The sequence below is a fragment of the Hippoglossus hippoglossus genome, chromosome 4 (assembly GCF_009819705.1).
Source record: "Hippoglossus hippoglossus isolate fHipHip1 chromosome 4, fHipHip1.pri, whole genome shotgun sequence".
Taxonomy (NCBI): domain Eukaryota; kingdom Metazoa; phylum Chordata; class Actinopteri; order Pleuronectiformes; family Pleuronectidae; genus Hippoglossus; species Hippoglossus hippoglossus.
The window spans coordinates 9,784,338-9,798,744 of NC_047154.1; the positions used below are offsets into that span (position 1 = coordinate 9,784,338).

At 44.5% G+C, this 14,407-nt stretch overlaps 1 protein-coding gene across 1 annotated transcript in view; it reads right to left on the minus strand.

Moving 5' to 3' along the window:
• midn (midnolin) overlaps nucleotides 1–8,142 on the minus strand; it is a 29,296-nt gene extending 21,154 nt beyond the window's left edge. The window contains exons 1-4 of the mRNA XM_034582459.1: nucleotides 7,724–8,142; nucleotides 5,340–5,568; nucleotides 3,632–3,719; nucleotides 3,389–3,451 (exon numbers count right to left, since the gene is read on the minus strand). Coding sequence (XP_034438350.1) covers nucleotides 3,389–3,451; nucleotides 3,632–3,719; nucleotides 5,340–5,568; nucleotides 7,724–7,799 — 456 coding nt within the window. The 5' untranslated portion in view covers nucleotides 7,800–8,142. The remainder of the gene's footprint in view (nucleotides 1–3,388; nucleotides 3,452–3,631; nucleotides 3,720–5,339; nucleotides 5,569–7,723) is intronic.
• Nucleotides 8,143–14,407: the final 6,265 nt, after the last annotated feature.

Consider the following 14,407-nt stretch of genomic DNA (forward strand, 5'->3'; position numbering starts at 1 on the left):
GAGGAGGAGGAGGAGTGGAGTGGGTGAGGACAGGAGGTGCTTGTCGGCAGGAGCGAGAAAAGTAGAGCAGATATGTAGCGGCGTATTCCGCAGGGACATATGGAATGGCAACATGCATCCTCCTCCCAAAGCAATCTGTGTTAGTGTTCAAGGCGAAATTTGTCAATCTGCAGCTCACCGAGCCTCGCTCCAGCTGGGCCGTGCATTGATTTTAAAACCCTGCGTGCACCCGCTGTAGCTGCACTCAATCGGGTATAGTGACGCCTATGGACGTATGGCAGATGAAAGGGGGATTGTAGGGGGAGAGCAAAACTTAAAGAGTGACCCTCCATCATTGTTGTGTGTTTGAGGGTTTGTCAGCTGGGCAGGTTTGCTTTAAGACAGGAACAAAGAGGTGGCTGCATGGGGGAAGGGCAATGGAGGGGGATGGTAAGGGTGATGCCTGCCTGCCTGGTTGGCTTTTATTCTAACATCAATGTGCATCAATGAGCAAATAGTCCCTGTGTGCTGAGAGGGAAATATAATCCTTCTCTTTCAGTCAAATGCCAAGATCAATACATGAAGGGCTGATGTCACAGCCTACATATGCCCAGAAACTGTGAATATTGCTTTCATTTCCCTTTCACTGCGTGTCTTGTAAGTGTACATTCATTTTACTACTAGGATCAGACATTTTCTCATTCTCTGAGCAGGATCAGAAATCCTCTTAAATATATCCTTTCAATTCTGGTGTATGTGTGTGTTTGTGTGTGTGTGTGCGCATGACTGCACGAGTAAGCTGTACACACAACCTCTATTTAGCAGACAGAATGAGAAGAGTGCAGGCAACTGTATTTTGAAGGGCTGTCAGGAGGCAGTGGCTTAATACAGCTCAGAAAGTCTAGTGAGATTCCAGAGGAAGAATTAAGGCAAGTCAGGATTGTCCTTGCTAAAGAAGCCAGCCATCACGGTCAAAAGGGGAAGCAGCAAGCCGGACTTTGCAAACCGCAGCACATTTAAATTATAGGGCCCTGGGAGAGCTGCTAAGCAGAAACAAGAGGGGGAGACGGAGGGAAAGGGGGAGACGGTGCAAAGGAGAAAAATCCCATTTCGATAATTGCCGGGGCTCAATTTCCATAAAACATTCTCTATCTAACTTGTTCCACAAAAGTCTGAAACGGCACTGGAAGCTGTCATGTGCTGCCTGGCTGCTATAGCTGCAGACTCCTCCAGAGCACTGATAAAGGAGAGGGAGACACGAGGCGACCCCCCCAGCTCAGTCTTCCACGAATACACTCACTTCCTGGGAATACACCCAATCTAGAACTCAGACCTCGCATGACCGAAATATACAGAGACTCAAGGAGTTAAAAGAGCTCCACTTGCTAGTATGCACTTCTTCTAAGGCTACAACACCCCAAATCTCCCCGAGGCTATTTTTGGGTGTATGGGCATATCCGTTTTCATGTCAGACACTTTTAAGAGCTAAGTGCATTGATTGATTTTTGATAGCCCCAGAGTTAGGAGGGGGGTAGAGAGGAAATGAGGGAAAGCTTTTGTGTTCCTATTTTCTAATCTTACTCAGATCCGTAATCTCCCCACAATCTATATCTTTCAATTCCACTTCATGAATTATAAACAGGAATCAATTTCGCTGGATAAAAACACACTAAAGCAGATTTATGCCTTTATTTTAACCTTTTTTACCCTGATATCAGCCCATGCATGTGCACTTTACTCTTTCCATCCCCGCTGCATTATTAACATTAACATCACAATAAACACGCAGGCCACAGTGAAGTAGGGTGGGCAATAGGGTGAGAGGAGACATGGGAAGAAAGGCAGAGTGAGAAATCTTCTCTTCTCGGTCGCCAGTTGAATTATCGTCCACCTCTGGGTGAAAATGACGGTCACTCATGGCTGCCCAGCAAAGGCGTACCACATGATGGGCACAGCTTCCTTCAAGCCCACTACCACTCTGACATCCACACACACACACACATCCAGCAACCACACACACAACCACCTACACGCGCAGTCATCTGCTGTCAGCGCTACAAGATGCATGCTGAGTTCACACACACACTCACACAGACACACACAGGGCCAGGATATCCACCATTAGATTATCAGCAGGGAATGAAGCCGTACCAAACCACGCTCCACTATCTCAAAACAGACCACTTCCTCTGATAAAGACCAAAAATGAACAAATCGCAGAGGATCGCTCGTTGAGCAAATTGGTGTGGACGTAACCGCTGCGCTGCTGACACAGTTAACTCCTTATATCAGCATCCAGTTTCACCATTTTGTTCTGTTTTGACATCAGTCAGCCGCACATCGCTGGTGCAGTTACGCACATCGCCGTGTTACCAAACACTACAAAAGGAAGTTGATCTGAGTCAGTCAGTCAGCTGCACAGTGTTTCATACGTCACACTCTTGTCTGTGTGCATTCAGCCTTATCGCCTCTCTTCTCTGCGGCCAATCTCCCAGCACGAGAGATCTGCCTTTTCTTTTTGCTTTTACTCTCACTATTGATCATTTTGGTGAGTCATGCCACATTGACTCAAATGCATACCATGCATTACACTCGGCCTAAAGAGCTGTTTCACTGTAAATCAGGGTGTACGCCTTACTCAGACTGTGCACGCAAGGCTTCCAGGAACCCTGTGCGAGTACAGAGTGAGAGGGCTGTCATCTGATGATCCAGCACTCTGTTTATGAGTTAGTGAGACCACACTCAAGTCTGTGTAACCACAGCACACTTCCTGGAAACTTGACTGTCCGTGTGTGTGTGTGTGTGTGTGTGTGTGTGTGTGTGTGTGTGTGTGTGTGTGTGTGTGTGTGTGTGTGTGTGTGTGTGTGTGTGTGTGTGTGTGTGTGTGTGTTCATCTATGTGTATGTCTATTAGATGCTGAAATACAGGAGTGCAGACGGATTACAGGTAAAGATATAAACAGAAAGGTGGAAGTGAGTGTTATGTGCTCATCCTCTCAGCTTCTCACGAATAAGCCCTGGTGTTCGCCCTGGCTTCCTGCAGCGTCGTGCACCCCCCCACCCCCACCATACACACTATCACAGATGTTACTAGGATACGGGAGGGTGTTGCTGCTTATTATACCCTAACAGCTCACACTGGATGTCTAGCTTGGCTTGGCTTGTTTAAGAGGCCGAGATTAAACAAGCAAAGAGGCTTGTGCTTGTGCAGCCGGCTCATCTCATCCCACTCTGTCATCGCTGGCTGTTGCTCTGCACTTGACCAAAGCTGAAACCTCCCATATCCCCACATGCAAACACAGAGAAACGAGTCCACAGCTCTGCTCAGATTGCAGTTGTGGCAGGATACTGACTTTGATGCATCCAAATTATTTCAGGGTCAACACAGAGAAACGGCCTCAGACTCTTACCTGAGTTTCTGTTAAGCTCTCCAAGGCTTGCATTACGGACTGTTCGGGTCTTGATGCTTGAGACTGCACAGAAAGAAGAAAACAATTTTGAATGATTAGTTTTAATGGACTCGATGGAGCACACACCAATTATTAAAAGCAATTTTGATGCAAAAAAAAAAAGTATTAGCAATGCTTATAATCAGTATTTGTATTTAATATTCCACATAGACTCAAATAAGATCACACTCAAGTGGCCCTTACCATTAATCCTGCTTCAACAGTTGGTACAAGCGTTAACTTGCTCCCATCAGATATGCCAAGATCCTGGAGTTTGCCTGAACTTAGTCGCCTGCAGGGTTAGAGAGAACAAGATAATTAGACTGTGCTGACAATATCTTCTCTCCTCAGACACACAAACAGCCTTCAGCCGGGGGGGGGGGGGGGGGGACACACTTCCAAACTAGTTTGAAAAAGAGCCGTGGGTGAAAAGCTCCATGAAGGAGACGTATTGATTTGGCTGTCATATTTCAATTTCGAGTATAGTGGAGCTTGACAATCGCTCGCAGTGGATATTTGGCACCACTGCCACTTGCCTAAGTGGAGGTAAGAGTTTTCTTTGAGCTGCACAAAAATCTCCCTGCCGAAACCCAAACCACCGTCCTTTTACTAGCTGTAATAAAACTGTGCAGCAATGAGCTGTTACTGACATCGCAGGCCCACTGTTGTCAGTTGACATGTGGAGCATTATGACAGCTGTTTCTATGATTCTATTCTAAAGAAGGTGATATGTAATACCTTTTCAGGGCTTCACTAGTTAATGTCTGCTGCAGAGCATGAGAGTATCTGTTCCAGAGCAAGGAAACGCTTTAATATTGCAGGTCACGATGCACTTAAACCACTCGCATCCAGGTGTGGCGACTCCTCAACCCCCCGACGGCGTCATTGGAGAGTGTTAGGGCCGGCCTGCTGCACGGACATGACCCAAATCCGAACGCGGATGAACAAAGGCCTTGAGCCGCGACTTGCTGCAGGTCTACAGTTTGAGGCGCAGGGGGGGGGGATTAAATAGGGGGTTTCGGGTTTTAAAGGATGATGTGATTTATTGGGTGATTACAGTGGGTGGGTGGTTGGGGGGGCTGAAAAACAATGCTGACTCTTTGCATATACGAACCCCTCCTTCACTCTTCTGCATAACACCACCTGCACTATTGTTGGCCCATTTAACCTGAGCCTTATTCATTGGGGAATCGCTGAATACTGCAGGTTTTGGTTTAGTTTTAAATAATAAAAAGGGTCTTAACTCATCCCCTGCCCATGCATCTCCGTCCCATTACAGAAGAGTTTCCCCGAGTGCTTAGGGAAACTGGTCAGCCAATACCTCACACCACCCAGAAACCATTCAGGAGTTCTATCTGCTTCCACGCTCCAGTATCATGCCAGGGATGAGCCATATGCCTGCAGCGGCACAGTAAATAAATTACAGTGCTACCAAGTCTGCGTGTGACTTTACTCATCAATGTTTAACGTTGTATGATTCGCACAGCATTAGCAAATCAGTCAGGCTTCGGTATTTATAATGGAGGAGGGAATCGGATCGATGCGAGTCTGCAGATCGCCTGGTCAATACTGTTCCAGTGACCGCTGCGTCCCCTATGCGTAATTCCAATACAGTGGTCAGTGGTTTCCTTGAATGTATTGATGGCCACCGCAACCAAGGTTGTGTCTGCAGCCCCCGAGCGCTCAGGCACGAATACATAAATACAAAGTATGGATTCAAACATATGTTATCTTAACTCGGGTTTATTCTCGTTTTTTTTGGCTGCGTAAAAACCCGGACATTACGGTCTATGGTGCCAGGAGTCCCACACAAGCGCAAAGCATAATTAAAACGAGTATTTCCCATACATAGAAAGGATACCGCACTTCCAGTTTTCTCACTCCCCATCATGCTGCTCTAGGGTTTACTCACGTTTCTTTGTGCAGCAGTGCGAGTCTCTCTTTCGGTACTTTGAGCCTTTGCGACAGCCTCCTCTTCAGTCCATCCACGGTCTCCTCCAGGGGCAGGGAGAGCTCGAAGCGTGTGCCGGTGGTGGACTGGATGTATAGATTCATGGAGGGCTCGGTCGGGACGGCCTCGCAGGACGAAGCCCCGCGACTGGTGCAGCTCCGGGCGCTGGGATGCTGGTCCATCCGATAACCTGTGGTCAGAGAGGAGAGTAGGGGGGGGGGGGGCGAGCAGAGCCGGGGATGAAGAGTGTGAAGTCAGTTTGGGGGGGGATAGTGGTGGGGCAAGGTCCGTCGCTTCGGGCTACGGTCCCTTGTTGGGCAGCAGTCAGAGAGCCTTGCTCTGTGGGTCTCGGTGCCTTCTTCCTCTCGCTCTCCGAGAGTCAGAATAAAAGCCGCTCCGTCTCCTCTCCGGTCGATATATCATGAGAACGTCCCCCTCAGGAAAGTCAACTACGCACGGACTCGCTTTTCTCTTGGTCTGCTCTCTCTCTTTGTTGCCTTTGCCCCAAAAGTCCTCCTGTGTGCTACATAGATGCGCAAACGCCAGGCAGGAACGCGCCGAGGACGCAAATTTACGCACGCGATTATCTTTAAAAAACTAATCCCGTGCGGGGAAATACAAAACTACAGAAGTTCCTCGGTGTTCTGTCGAAGGGCTTTCACCGGCTTCAGAGGACTGAACACGCGCTCCGTTCTCAGCAGAGCCTCACACGGCTGTTGGTGGCGAGCGGCTCTCCTGTGCTGCGCGCTAGTACGCACGGCGGCTCCGCTGAAGATATCGACAATGAACATTGTCACAAAGTATCCCCCCCCCCCCCCCACACACACACTTCCACCACCGATAAAGACACGCCCACGGCCCCCGAGGCGGCGCGGCCAATCACGGGAGGACTCTAGCAGGACGCTGCTGCGCTCGGCCAATGGGAGCGCCGGCCCAGCACCCACGTGGAGGGCAGGCGAGTTTGAGCCATTCATAATAAATTACAGCATAGAACCAAATATGTGTCCTTACGGCACAGAGGGTCTCTGCACGGTTTGAGGGGGACGCGATTAGAACCCGCTGTTTACTAGTCTCGCTGCCACTAACTCACCTATTATTAGCCAGTAATTACCTATATTTACCGAGTATGTTAATAAGAAAACCAACTGTCTATGTTGCATGTTTATTCCATTTGAGCCAAGGTTGATGTCTCCTGACTCACACAGACAGTTTTCATCTGTGCCAGGTCTTAATAACACTATAATTAACAAATAAACAAATACAGGAGTAATGAAGTGAATCATTTTCTTTAATTAACCTATGACTAATGTATTATTTTGATCTGACTTATGTGATACTGTAAATCCATGAGAGCTTCCATGTTTTTATCAAGTTTCACTGCCTATTGTGTTACAGCAGCCCAGTGTGGACACAGCTATTTTAAAGACTTGGCACACAGAGCAGGGGTTACACTCGTCACTGCTCTAATCCAAGTTATCAGATGGTTTGGGTGGCATTATCAGTGCTGACGCCATCCTCCTCCTCCAACCCCTGACATCAGCAAAATGCACACACCATTATAATAATAGAACAAATGCAAATAAATGCCCTGGAATGAAGTATTCCTGAGAACTCACAGTGTGCACAGTGCACACACGAGACAGTGAAAGACAGAGAGGATGCAGTATCTGATGGAAAACTCTTGTATTTGACTTGGCATGTTTCCCTGCATGCAAACGTTGCTGCTCAAGTTTCCAGTTTGAGGAAATAAGGGAAATGATGATGATCAAAACACCCCACAAGTTTTACCCGAAGAAACAGATTCTCCCAACACCAGCAGGGCCTTTAAACTCTGAAAATAAGATACTCGGTCGCCACCTTGTGGGTAAAGCGAAACACTCTCACAATCAAAACTTGCAAGGGGATTCTTTCATTGTGTTGTAAGATATTTCCGTTCATAACGATCATGTAACGGTCAGAAAATATGAATCCACTCGTTTATTCTTTGGGATCATTCACAAAGAATGTTTATTATTATATTAACATGACTGTCACCTCACTCCTGTATCATATTACGAGTTTGTTAAACAGACAACATCAGCCTCAGTTAAATATAATCTACAGTAACACGGCCATTACTCCTGTCGTCAATACTGGCCTCATTAAGTTAATCATGGCTGCAGAGTTTACATGAAAGGTGCCTCATCCAATCACTCCGCGACATGCTTCCATCGATCCCCGATAGACGACTCGTCCCAAATCAATTTTCTCACGCACCAACACAATATGGAGAACGTCAAACTTTTTCCTGAGCATCTCGAGATGAATACTTTCCGCCTTGTTTGTGATGTTCATGTTGTACTCACCAATTATCGTGGCGAAAACTGTGAAGCCTCGCGCTGGACTGTGTTGTCTTCCAGTGTGTTCCCCCAGCTTTGGCATATAAAGTAAAACCAAGTCAGTGATACAAAAAAAAAAAAAACTCGTGTAAATCCAATCACTTGAAAAAAATCCACGGGAGGTTTCTCGGTGTATTCTCTGCCAGGAGATGTGCGTGTCCGCCGCGCGTCGTTACGCACCAGAGCTCGAGTCTCGTTCTGGCCAATAGGAAGCTGCTGTTCGCTCCGGAGGTGCCTGCGCGCTCTGAGCTGTGCGCGCACCGGTGTCTTTCTTGATACTGAGCCGGGAAGGTGAGACACCTCTCTACTGACTCGCCTCGGATATGGGTGGAGAGTAGTGCACTTGTTATGTCAGCATGTGATTTTAAGGTGGTTCCTGCTTCAGTGTCCTCGCGGCGATCTTGTCCCGTGAGGACAGAATGTGCCTGCGTAAAGCGACAGCACATAAATACACCTGAGTCACTGCAGGGGCTGTATCAGCCAAAGGAGCATTTACTTTAATAGAGATAAACTCCTAAATATAAACAAAGAACAGTCGGCCCGCGCCATACCACCTTAAAAAGACAGGGAAACGGGTGGTTTGGTGAAATGAGGGGTGTTACCAGCATTTTGACGACGTAGAGAAAAATGTCACCGGGCAACAGAGCAGGTAAACATGCTGCCTGGATACGAGGGCGCGCTCACCGATAAACAACAACTTCACTGGCACGTTTCGAGGAAATGCACATGCGCCCGGGAATGACATGGACATTTGTTGAGAAAATAAATAAATAAAATCACTTGACCTGTATATGAAATATCCACAGAGTTTTTTGTATTAGTAAAATGTGGACAGTAATTGAAAAAATACATAGAATCTTAAAACTAAGTACTAACGAAACATTACAATGTATATTATATATAAGTAGCCCATGCCTAAGGTGTGCATTGAAATATTTACTGAGAATTAAGGATACAAAGTAAAACAACTAGTCATATCATATATTATCATATAATATGATGACTTATTTTACATTTACTTTTAATCCTAAAATTAGCAATACTATTATTATAAGAGTAACATGTAAGCAGTGCACCATATTTTAACTTTATTAAAGTTGATCATATTGTGACATTCTTATCTGCAAATGTTGTGGTGTTATATACACTACCGTTCAAAAGTTTGGGGTCACTTAGAAATTTCCTTATTTTTCAAAGAAAAGCACTGTTTTTTTCAATGAAGATAACATTAAATTAATCAGAAATACACTCTATACATTGTTAATGTGGTAAATGACTATTCTAGGTGGAAACGTCTGGTTTTTAATGAAATATCTACATAGGTGTATAGAGGCCCATTTCCAGCAACTATCACTCCAGTGTTCTAATGGTACATTGTGTTTGCTAATCGCCTTAGAAGACTAATGGATGATTAGAAAACCCTTGAAAACCCTTGTGCAATTATGTTAGCACAGCTGAAAACTGTTTTGCTGGTGAGAGAAGCTATAAAACTGGCCTTCCTTTGAGCTAGTTGAGTATCTGGAGCATCACATTTGTGGGTTCGATTATACTCTCAAAATGGCCAGAAAAAGAGAACTTTCATGTGAAACTCGCCAGTCTATTCTTGTTCTTAGAAATGAAGGCTATTCCAATGCGAGAAATTGCGAAGAAACTGAAAATGTCCTACAACGGTGTGTACTACTCCCTTCAGAGAACAGCACAAACGGGCTCTAACCAGAGTAGAAAGAGAAGTGGGAGGCCCCGGTGCACAACTCAGCAAGAAGACAAGTATATTAGAGTCTCTAGTTTGAGAAATAGACGCCTCACAGGTCCTCAACTGGCAGCTTCTTTAAATGGTACCCGCAAAACGCCAGTGTCAACGTCTACAGTGAAGAGGCGACTCCGGGATGCTGGCCTTCTAGGCAGAGTGGCAAAGAAAAAGCCATATCTGAGACTGGCCAATAAAAAGAAAAGATTGATATGGGCAAAAGAACACAGACATTGGACAGAGGAAGATTGGAAAAAAGTGTTATGGACAGACGAATCAAAGTTTGAGGTGTTTGGATCACACAGAAGAACATTGAGCTGTTGTGGGAGCAGCTTGACCGTATGGTACGCAAGAAGTGCCCATCAAGCCAATCCAACTTGTGGGAGGTGCTTCAGGAAGCGTGGGGTGAAATTTCTACAGATTACCTCAACACATTAACAGCTAGAATGCCAAAGGTCTGCAATGCTGTAATTGCTGCAAATGGAGCATTCTTTGACGAAAGCAAAGTTTGAAGAACAAAATTCATATTTCAAATAAAAATCATTATTTCTAACCTTGTCAATGTCTTGACTATATTTTCTATTCATTTTGCAACTCATTTGATAAATAAAAGTGTGAGTTTTCATGGAAAACACGAAATTGTCTGGGTGACCCCAAACGTTTGAACGGTAGTGTAAGTGCACCATATTTTAACTTTATTAAAGTTGATCATATTGTGACATTTTTATCTGCAAATGTTGTGGTGTTATATATTACTGTTGTACTAAGAAGCACATAATTATGTTCAGAGACAAAAACCTGAATATGTACTCAACTATAGTGCTTGAATAAATGTACTTTGCACCACTGAATGTAAACCAGCTAAGTGAGGGCAGGCTATTGTATTTACATCCATGTAGCACACACACACGATAAAATCATCACAATAAGGTTCAGCTCAAGGACAAAGAGAGATGTTGTGCAATGATTCAGAGGGCGAGAGATGTGCCTGACTGTGCCTCAGAGTCAGCTCGCATTCACCAGTCAGAAACTGTCCTTCCTCCCAGCCTGAAGAGCAGCACAGTCTGATTACAGACACACATTCCTCCCTGGTGTGCAGCGGACGTTGTGCCCCACCAGCATATTATCATACTGTCTGCGAAATGAATCATCCTTGTGTGTGTGTGTGTGTGTGTGTGTGTGTGTGTGTGTGTGTGTGAGAGGGAGAGAGAGAGAGAGAGAGAGAGAGAGCAGAGTGTATGTTCAAAAAGAAACACTGGCGTTATCTTTGGGAGAGTCAACGATCAAACAAAGGTGCCTGTCTTTGCCTAGCCCCAACAGCTCCCTCTGGCTCTTTATCTGTCTCCATCTCTTCACTTCTCTCTGGGAGATTGCTGACTCAGTGGAACAAAGTGAAAGGAGTTGGTTAAACTCCCTCCTCTCCTTCAACCACGGCCCTTTGTTCGAGTGGAACGCTACGCTTTTGAATTAGCTCGCTCTATGGCCTGTTTTGAGACTTGTTAGGTTGGCAGGGGCACATTACGGGATCTGTGTGTGTGTGTGTGTGTGTGTGTGTGTGTGTGTGTGTGTGTGTGTGTGTGTGTGTGTGTGTGTGTGTGTGTGTGTGTGTGTGTGTGTGTGTGTGTGTGAGAGAGAGAAACACGTTGGTTCAGAGGGGAAGCTAATGTGCATTGGTGTTCGTCACTCCAGCTGCCAGAGAGTCAAGTTCTTCTTTCAGCCACGAGACGGCTTGGCTGCCCTCGTCAGCAGGTTTGGCTGTGAACTCAGTCTAGGTCACGCAGAACACTCTGACCTCGATTGCCTGAATTAGACTTTGTAGTGAGCTGACAAATTCTTGTGTTTTGCGACAAGAGTGCGACTCTCAGGACATGAAATCTTGATCTTAACATTGTCTGGTAATGGGCAGTTTCTTTTTTTCACTATTTGGGGTTGAGACCTTCTTTCAGGATGTCATTTATTTTAATCCCCAGTAGCTGGAACAGTGTGTTCCCTCATTCTATCTCAGCTAATGTGGCAAATCAAAATTGCGATTAAGTGTAAGAATCCTGTTAATGCACAAATTTATCATCAAGGTGTAAAAGCTGTAAAATGTTCTTCACTATGTGCTGCACGGTGCAGTGGGATGCACATGGATAAGCCTGTGATGGAGGATACAAGAGCGACCCCCGTATGCAGCCATCTACATGATCATGCATCACACACACTTCTGGGAAGAGTTTATTGACAGGGGAGGAAGGCCGTGTGGGCGGGTCGTAAACAGTTCGCGTTGGATATCAGATCTGGTGGGACAGAGCAGCCTGCGTGTGTGTCGACAACTTTTCAGTATGTGTGTGTTCGTGCACGAGCAATGACGCGTGAGTTGCTGTGTGAGAGCCTGAGTGTGTGTGGGACATGTGTGGGCGTGTGTGTGTGGGTGGGTGGGTGGGTGAGCAGCATTCCTATCCATCAAAGTCACCAGCAGGCCGCCCTCTGCCTCAGGAGAAAAATGAACCATGCCCAACGCAACTCATCCCGCTGCTGTTGTTCTCCCTGCCGCCGTTTCCTCCTGATTCACACCCGAGTGGCTGAGAGCGCGCCAGACACGCCTCGCCATCACAATGCTCCACTCCACAACTTTTACCACCGGAAGCTGACACATGAAAATACCTGCATACCTCACATGATGATACAAAGCATATGAATTAATGCTTGTAAGACTAATCATACCTGGGACGTCTTCAGCTCTCTGGGAGATGTGAGGGAGGTTGTGATGTAATCGGGCAAAGTCATACAAACATGCAGAGACACAAACTGACAGCAGATACATTTAAAGTGTGTGAGGGTCAGTTGTTGCTAAATACAGTGGCCCTGGAGTGAAAATCACAACAAATGGGAAAATACAACCTACATACACATCACAAAACAGCAATGAATACAAATACGTTGTGTTTTGTGATTTATGTTGTGTTTTGTTGTTTTGTGATGTTTTGTTGTGTTTTCTTATTTGTTGTTGTTTTTTGTAGTTTGTCAATCTTTTTTGTTATAGTTGCTGTGTTTGAAGATTTGCCGTTGTCTTTTACTTATTAGCAGCTGTTTTTTGTTTACCTATTTCTCATTGTGTTTTTATTTAGCCAAGTGGTTAAATAGCTCAGACTCCAAACAGTTTTTGTCACATTGAAATTTTGGTGTAAAATTAAAAAAATGATGCATGTTGGTCCTGATGTGGTCCTAAAAGATTCGTGTGTGTCTCTAATTTGATTGGCAGCTGAGTATGACTTGTGACTGTAGACTCATGTTCATAATAACAGACAAAAATGTAGATTCAGAGAAATGACACACGACTGTGAAAACACATGAGACTATGACCAAAAGTGTTCAATATCAAAAATAAATAAAACAATTAAAATGAATCCAGACTAAAAGTGTAAATGAAAAACTGTGAAAACTCAGCACATAATTTCCCAATGACACTTTATTGCTGATCCTACATATTTAATTTTACTTTTCTAAAGCCTGTGCTTATTTCACAACAATGTTTTGTCTTTGTCAATCAGGGCAGAGGCAGTTCAGTGTTTGGCTGTCACTTCGGCATGGATGACACAGATACACGTATTATGTGATCGTTCATGTATTGACACGTGATGACACATTACGGGTATGATGTGTGGTGAACATCAATCAGTTATATGAATTTAATGTATTCAACGAAACACATGAAGACGTGAATGAGATCCGCCCATATGCCTGTGTGCGATCTGAACACATGGATAATATCACAAAATAGATTGAAAATAGAATTACCACACAGCAGTTGTATGTCTCTGCCAAACAGGGCAGTTTCAGTCTACAAACATGAGGTCACTGTGACCTTGAACATTGACCATTTCCAAATGGAAATTTGTGCCAGATTTGAAAGAACATAAGTTTTGTGGGTTCCAGATTCTAGTCAGCTCATCCTTCAGTCCAAGTGAATGTTTGTGCCAAATGTAATAAAACTCCCTATGGGTGTTCTTGATTCATCACGTCCACAAGAACACAAGGTCACAGTGACCTTGACGTTTGACCTTCAACCACTAAAATCTTATCAGTTCTTCAGACCAAGTGAACTTTTTTTTTTTCTTTCCTGGGGCGGAGACATAAAAATCCAAGCACAAATACAGTTCAGAAGTGATGTAACCTTGAAGCTGCTGTTGCCTAAGATGTCTTTTTATGCTGACATAATACACCAACCAGTCACTATACATATCAAGCATTAACCGGTTTACATTTTCCAGCTGCTCAGTATATCTGGGGTAATCTTAAAACTTGTTTTGAAGTTTCATTTATTTTCCAAAGCTTCATGGTTTTAAAAGTCAAAAATAGCCATTCACTCCAAAACCAGTTATCTTTTTTAATGTTCTGATTGGTGTACATTGGTGAGCAGAAATTTCCCTAAATAAGGTCCAACAAAATTAGGCACATTCATATATTTCAGTGCCTTAAATATGCCACATTTTTTTCTCATCAAAATCCTATTTCTATCTAACTATTCCGAGGGTCTTGTCATATTAAAGAAATTGAAAAAAACCTCCAGGTCTCGCCCGTTTGTCCAGATCCGTTTCAAAATTCACTGGATTCTTTCTTGGCCCATGTACAGTGCCTCTACTAAGTTTTGTGGAAGCCTTGTTTTGCGTAAACTAACAATCAAACAAGGGTGAAACATAACTCCTTTAGTTGGGGTAATCAAACTTAAACATGTATCATTTGTCTATATTTCTGAGAAATATAGACACAGAATATAGACACATGTCTTTGTGTGTTTTGCTGCAGGGATTACGCAGTTCTTTGTGATTTTGTTATGAACGTACCGCCATGTTATGAACGTACCGCCATGCTTGAAGAAATCTGGTCATAGTAGCAGGACATGTGGTGTGGGATAATTGTAA